The 6,574-nt window shown below is 34.4% G+C and overlaps 1 protein-coding gene across 1 annotated transcript in view; it reads left to right on the top strand.

The window, feature by feature from the left end:
* MARCHF11 (membrane associated ring-CH-type finger 11) overlaps nt 1-6,300 on the top strand; it is a 32,210-nt gene extending 25,910 nt beyond the window's left edge. Inside the window, exon 4 of the mRNA XM_039714797.1 lies at nt 5,269-6,300. Within this exon, the coding sequence (XP_039570731.1) occupies nt 5,269-5,591 (323 nt within the window). The 3' untranslated portion in view covers nt 5,592-6,300. The remainder of the gene's footprint in view (nt 1-5,268) is intronic.
* The last annotated feature ends 274 nt before the right edge of the window (nt 6,301-6,574 follow it).

Below are 6,574 nucleotides of genomic sequence, written 5' to 3' on the forward strand. Positions count from 1 at the left end.
GCAAACACACAGATAAACTGACTTGCCTGTCACTTCATAAATGCATATTTTATAGAACTGTCATAATAATACATGAAAATTTAAATGAAAAAGTGACTACAATTAAATATATTTGGACGCTGCATTGTAGTTACAACATTCACTGCATATATGACTTAGGAATTTACTAGACTATATCTGGAAATTCAAAAATCTGTATAAAGGAGGTTCTGTAATTGATGAATTTTGATAATTCTGATTAATTCAGATGCACTTATTCTGCATATAATTTCAAGTAATTTGCATTCTGTTAGCTTGTAAGATCAGGACTTCTTGTAACTCTTAAAGGTATTCATTAATATAGTCAACCTTACTCAATTTCATCTTTTTCTTTCACGATAAAGTGAGGGGTTTGGATTGATAATTTAATTTACAATTTTCAAATAAAATTCCCTAATAGATATATGTAAGTATCACTTATAAATTGTTTTTACAACCCAAAATACTTTCCATTATGCTGATGACTTCTCAAGGCATTAAGTTATTTTACCATTATTATGTATAATCTCTTATATCATGAAGCTTGTAATGCTTCCAACCAGCTACAGGTCGCAGGATCTCCTCTCCTTTCATTTGTGTTTAGTCATCCATGGCATTGTCCTAGTTTTGAACAGGATTTACAGTGAGCGAATACCTCTACTCCCACTGTAATCTCTCTTTATTTCAATGAAAAATTTATGCAGACATACAGGTTTTCCTGTGCATCACATATTTCAAGATAATGCTGGTGGTATGACCAAGATTTATTTCACCTGCTTTCAGTTATACCTCCCTACACCTTTGCAGAAACAGTACAAATACTTTTTGGTTGTTTGTGAAGTGTAGATATCTTCACACAGAAAGTGTGAAGCATTTTTTGAAATGTTTTGCTATAATTTTTAAAAGCAGTTTGCCAAAAGGTACTGACATATTTGAAAATGTGCACATAACAATTCATTTACTCAATGATTGACTTTTGTATCACATGTAGCACACCAGTCACTTTCTTATTAAATAAATTACACCTAACTTGTATTTTACTTCTTTGTTTTTACATTTCAACAAAAGAAAAACTCTGAAGATTATAAATCAGCAGAATAACATGTTCTGTTCATTCTAGTGTACGTTTTATTGGTATCCACTGTTCTCTTTCTCTTATTCTGAATTTTCACAGAATTATTCCTGACAAACAGGATTGTTTTTATTTACCAATGTTGGCTTTAACCCTACAAGTCATTACCTTGTACCTTTCTGCATCAAAGCTGAGTGTGAAGCTGCTCTCTTTCAAATTTCCTGTTGGCTGAAGTTTTCCAAAGCAAACCTTGAACACCCTGATCATCAGAACTACAGCCTGTGAAACCCAGAGCTATTCCAGTGATAGTGCTAGGATCAGACCATCCATGTAGGGATTACCAAAGGGAGTGAGTTCATAAAAGGAATGAATAATATAAATCCCTTATTTACCCACTGAAGGACAGTATATCAAGCCTTTGCCATTCTACATTCTAAACCTAGCAATTATTTTGCATAACAGAAAAGTAGTAGAATTGGGTTTTTTCCCACTTGAAAATAGTTATAACTAATTATCATAAATGGTTCTAACATGAGCAAAACCTCTCACAGATAATAACAGCTGACTTGCAATCCCAGAACAATATTGCTGCTCCTTTTCCAGCAGTGAAGAGTAGTTGTTACATTGCACTACATACATGACTGGTGCCAGTAGTGCTGTGGCAAGGGAGGAGGAGATGGGAGCCAGTGCAAAGTGTGGATTGCCCTCTGAAAGCCTCTTTCTTCCCTGCTAAGGAACTTGATCCCTTGCAACATTCCTGTGACTCTTTGGTTGTAAAAAGGAACAGGCTAAAGTTACTTACAATGAATACCTCTAGCTGCACTTTATATATAGTCTTCACTCAGAAAGTCTTTTTTTCTCCCACAGTGGATCTAATTCTAAATAGATTAAAAAGAATTCTATTTTTTATTATTACTATTTTAGCATGGATATGTTTAATGCTATGAGCAATTGATTTCTTTTTTTTTAATATCTGTGGGCTCTAGAATATTTTTAAGACATGACATTTTGTCCAGAGGTAAAATCTGTTTCTGAAAAGGATCTTTTTTCCCTGGATAAAATCTTGTGATATTACTGGGAGGACCATTACTAAATGTTTATATGTAAGATTAGTATGATAAATAAGATAATGTTGTAACCTAATACCACCAAATATGAATAAGACAAGTTGACTGCTTGTAAAGACATTCAGTAGTAAAAAAATTCAAGTATCTTGTGAGTCAGGTTAAGAAAACCTTTGAAGGCAATGAAAGAATAGAATAGTATTTGGCAAAAATATCAAAAAAGAAAATAAAATTAAGATTCTTCATAATCCTATTAGCTGGATCCCACTGCAATCCCTCCATCTTAGAGAAAAAAACTAAAGGTAGGTTCTTAGGACCATAGGACATTTAGATAGGTCCATAATCTAAAAACTCTGTTCCTTGTAGATATTAATTGGATGGAACATCTGAACAGCTAACAGCAGTGAATTGTACTATTTCTTGGGATCATCTGAGCAAATATTTTTCCCCTACAAGTGTTCAGCTGTGTCCTCTGTGCTGTTGAAATCATGGTGTTTGGAAGAAATCAGTATTCTTCAGGGATTTGTTCTTGTTTTCTCTTGCATAGCTACCTTCATTGCTGTGAGATCCTTAAGAGAAAGGCAATTATTTGCCATTTTCTTACAGCTCCACTTCAGTGACTAAATACTTATATTTTGAACTTATATTCAGAACTCCTCTGGAACTGGAAAATCTCTAGCATTTAAAACGTACCTGAAGTTCCTGTTGTTTGTGGTCTTAGAACTGTTGGTGCCAAGAACTTCACACGCCAACTCTCCCCAGTTCTTTTGCCTCATCTGCATAGGTATTTTTCAATATATAGCTCTATCAAGAAGGGAGCTAAAACTTTTTACGAAAGGAATTATGAAAGTGCTGCTTTTCTCCTTCAACACTGCCAAATCTGATAACTTTATGCCAAGGCTTGCAATATTTGATCCTTTGTTTAGTAGCTCTTTTAAAGTATAGGTGACTGACAGTTTACACTATAAAGGAAATTTCTTATCCTTGCCAGTGTTTAAAAACTTAGAAAACATGATTTCAATAAATCCTGAAACCCCCAAGATAGTAAAAAAGAGCTCCCGGAAAGAAGTCATCCTACAACTTCTTCTGTTGTAATTTTGGAACGATATTTTGACTGTTTAAATGTACTTCATGCATCTCAATGATCCTTTCTCAAATACTTCCTTCTCTATTCTGAAATATGTTGTTCAGGTTCTAGTGGAATGCAGACATGTATCTTTACTTTGGAGTAAATAGGTTCTTTTAACTTTTAGTAGGTTCTTTAATCACAGACTTGAGAGAAGTTGGACCAAATGATGCTGTGTTCCAGGAACAGGTTGAGGAAGATTATGATCATCTCCTTTATCAACTTTATAGGAGATCTGAAAGAACACAAAAGGATTAATCTTTGTCACAGCAGTAAAACCATGGCTAATTTGGTTTGTAGATTCTATACGGGATCAAATACATTTATTCTTTTTTGTACAGTCAAGCCAGTCTTGAAGGTACATTTATGTATTGACTAAATTATTATGATAAATTTTAAAGACAGCTTACTTTATCTATGTCTGAGAAGATAAAAATAGAAATCTTGCAATCAAGAAAAAATTTCCACTAAAATGCTTTGCTGTTACGAAATACATTTAGAATATTTCCTATTTAAATAAGTTTGTTTTGTGCTACTTTTTCTGTACTGGATGCTTCAATAATGAAAGCCTTACAGAGATGCTGCATTCACTATCATGTCCTTCTGAAAGAAATCTTTGTGTTTCTCCATCTTTCAGTGTAATGATCTTTAAAAATATGTTAGAGTAGGCGTTGCTATCTGCAAATCATTGCACTTGAATGTGAGGTTTGCTGTTCATGTAAATATTTTTACCACCCTTTCAGCTTGTGTCATCTTTCTGTGAGCATCTCCTTTCTAGTATCAGTTAATTGTGCAAAAGGACCTCAGACACTTAAATCACAATTTTCTTGTGCAGAAACAGGTGATCTACAATCTCTTTGGCTAAAGGACACCACAGATCATATTACAGATGTGTTCCATAGGAAAATTTTAGGCAAGGAGCACACTGGACAAAAGATTTATAAATGTTTTTGGCTAGGTAGATTGCTTTCTTCCCAAAGCAGGGAGCCAGAGAGAACAGGTGGTGTTGCTCAGGTCCTTAACTAGGCTGGCTGAGGAAAAAACTAGTAGGAAGGCAGAAGCCCCATGTGTCTCCCCAGTAGATCCATATTTGAAATACTCACATATAAAGCATGTGAGTATAAACATATACATGCATGCAAAAAGTTAGAAGCTTCATTTCTTTAAATAAGTTGCTTGAACGCATACAATAGGCATAAATATTAGCTACATGGAAATTCATAAGCAGATTGGTCTCTTGAGGACTCCATAAATTCTGTATTTTCCTTGAAGGACCTTTTAAAAGATTTTTGGGTCTCAATGAAAAGATAATTTGCAACTTTTTTCTATTGAATACTGAAGAGAAAGAAGAATGTTTATCATCCTTACCATGCTCATTGTAGTTAATAATAACATTTAATTTATTCTTGTTCTAAAGAACAAGACAGGAAAGTCATTATATTTACAGCTGTTTCATAAATCTTCTGTGCTCCTAAGTTGAACTGGGACTATGAAAGCAGTTAAATTTGTCAATATCTGTACTGAATTCTACAAAACACTCTTAAACAAATTTAGGACTATCCTGTTCATTGGAGAAAGTGTAACCTACTTAAAGGTCTATTTAAACCAGTACAAATCTCAGTAAATAAATAGTACTTACCATGAACAAGGGCAGCACTAGAATAAACAGTCAATATCCAAATCTGCCAGTTTGTCATTGGTTTACTTAAATCTGAATAATTCATTTAGTTTGGCATGCTCAGATTATTCGTTATGCTGAGCTTTCATTCAGAACAGCTTTATTTCCTCTGCATGCTCCCACCTCCCAAACAAATGAATAACCAGTTAAATTGCATATGTACAGTTTGTTTGAATTATTAATGTTATGAGTAATTTAATTGCATCTGGAAATTGCCAGAGTCGTTAAAATGTGTTAAATCTCTATTTGCTCTCAAAATGGTATCCATTGACATTTTGTATAAGTGCTCTTTTTTCCCTCTTACTTTCAGGACTGATAGTCCATGAAGGTGCATCTGTTTATCGAGTGTTTAAGCGCTGGAGAGCTGTGAATCTACACTGGGATGTGTTAAATTATGATAAAGCCACGGACATAGAAGAGAGCAATCGAGGAGAATCCTCAGCAGGGAGGACATTGTGGCTGCCACTGACGGCATTTAGAAACAGAAGTTTGGTTCATCCCACACAGTTAACCTCACCGAGATTTCAGTGTGGCTATGTGTTGTTACACCTGTTCAACCGCATGAGACCTCAGGAGGATTCATCAGAGGATAACTGCTCTGGGGAAGTGGTGATGAGAGTGACCTCAGTGTAAAGATTGTGCTCACTGTGCTACACAGATAAGGGTAATGTGCCCTGGTGTTACAGGACTGCAGAATGTAGTTATGATAAATGGTGAAACCATTAACACTTGAAAAAATATATACACTTCTTTTTTTTAAATTTAATGGTTTTTATATGATCAGATAAAACACAAATACATTTTTCTGGGGGAAAAAGTCTCTTGGTTTTTATATAGTCTGATTTATTGAACCTTTTTTCAATTTGTACCTGAGGTGTATGTAACATAGCTTAACTCTTAGGTCTTTGAATGATGAGGAAACTCATTTTTAAGTAAAAAGATATATTTAAATGTATTTTCTTAAACTTTGGCTTTAATCCACTACTGTTATTTTTTTCCACTTTCATGAGGATTAAACTGGACAACATTCTTCCAAAAAGAATAAGAATGTTGACACAAGTCAAATATTTTTTCTTTTCTGTCTTTATTTTGCTGTTGTTTGTAACTCAGTTCAGATGTGTGAAAGTAAAGGATATATTGTCCTTTGCATTTAAGCAGGAAGTCCAGTGGGTGTTCTACAAAACCTAAAGGAAGATGGGAATTCTTTTCTTTTAGCTCTCCCAGATGTCCATGCAAGATATCAGACACAAGTATGACACAGACAGGGGAAGAGTCTTGTGCTGCCTCTCAAGTCTCTTAAGATCTGCAGAGGGCTGGTGCTGTGCCTGTGCACAGAAGTGACGTTATCTTCTCAGCAGCCCTGCTGGAATTAGCAATGTGTGAATCTTTAGTACCATTCTAATTATAGGTCATTGACATCTCTTTTTAAAAATAAAAAAAACGTTAAAAAAAGAAGAAATGTGCAACTCCTGGAATAACAAATCCTGATAGAAACTGAAGTATAAATAATACAGAACCTTAATTTTGCCAGGGAACAAATCATCATATTAAAAATGAGCCAATATTCTGATAGATCAGTGCTGTGAAATTTGCTTCTCCTGTTTCTGTTTCATGAC

This window comes from Passer montanus, unplaced genomic scaffold (genome assembly GCF_014805655.1).
Source record: "Passer montanus isolate IOZ18808 unplaced genomic scaffold, ASM1480565v1 scaffold31, whole genome shotgun sequence".
NCBI lineage: Eukaryota > Metazoa > Chordata > Aves > Passeriformes > Passeridae > Passer > Passer montanus.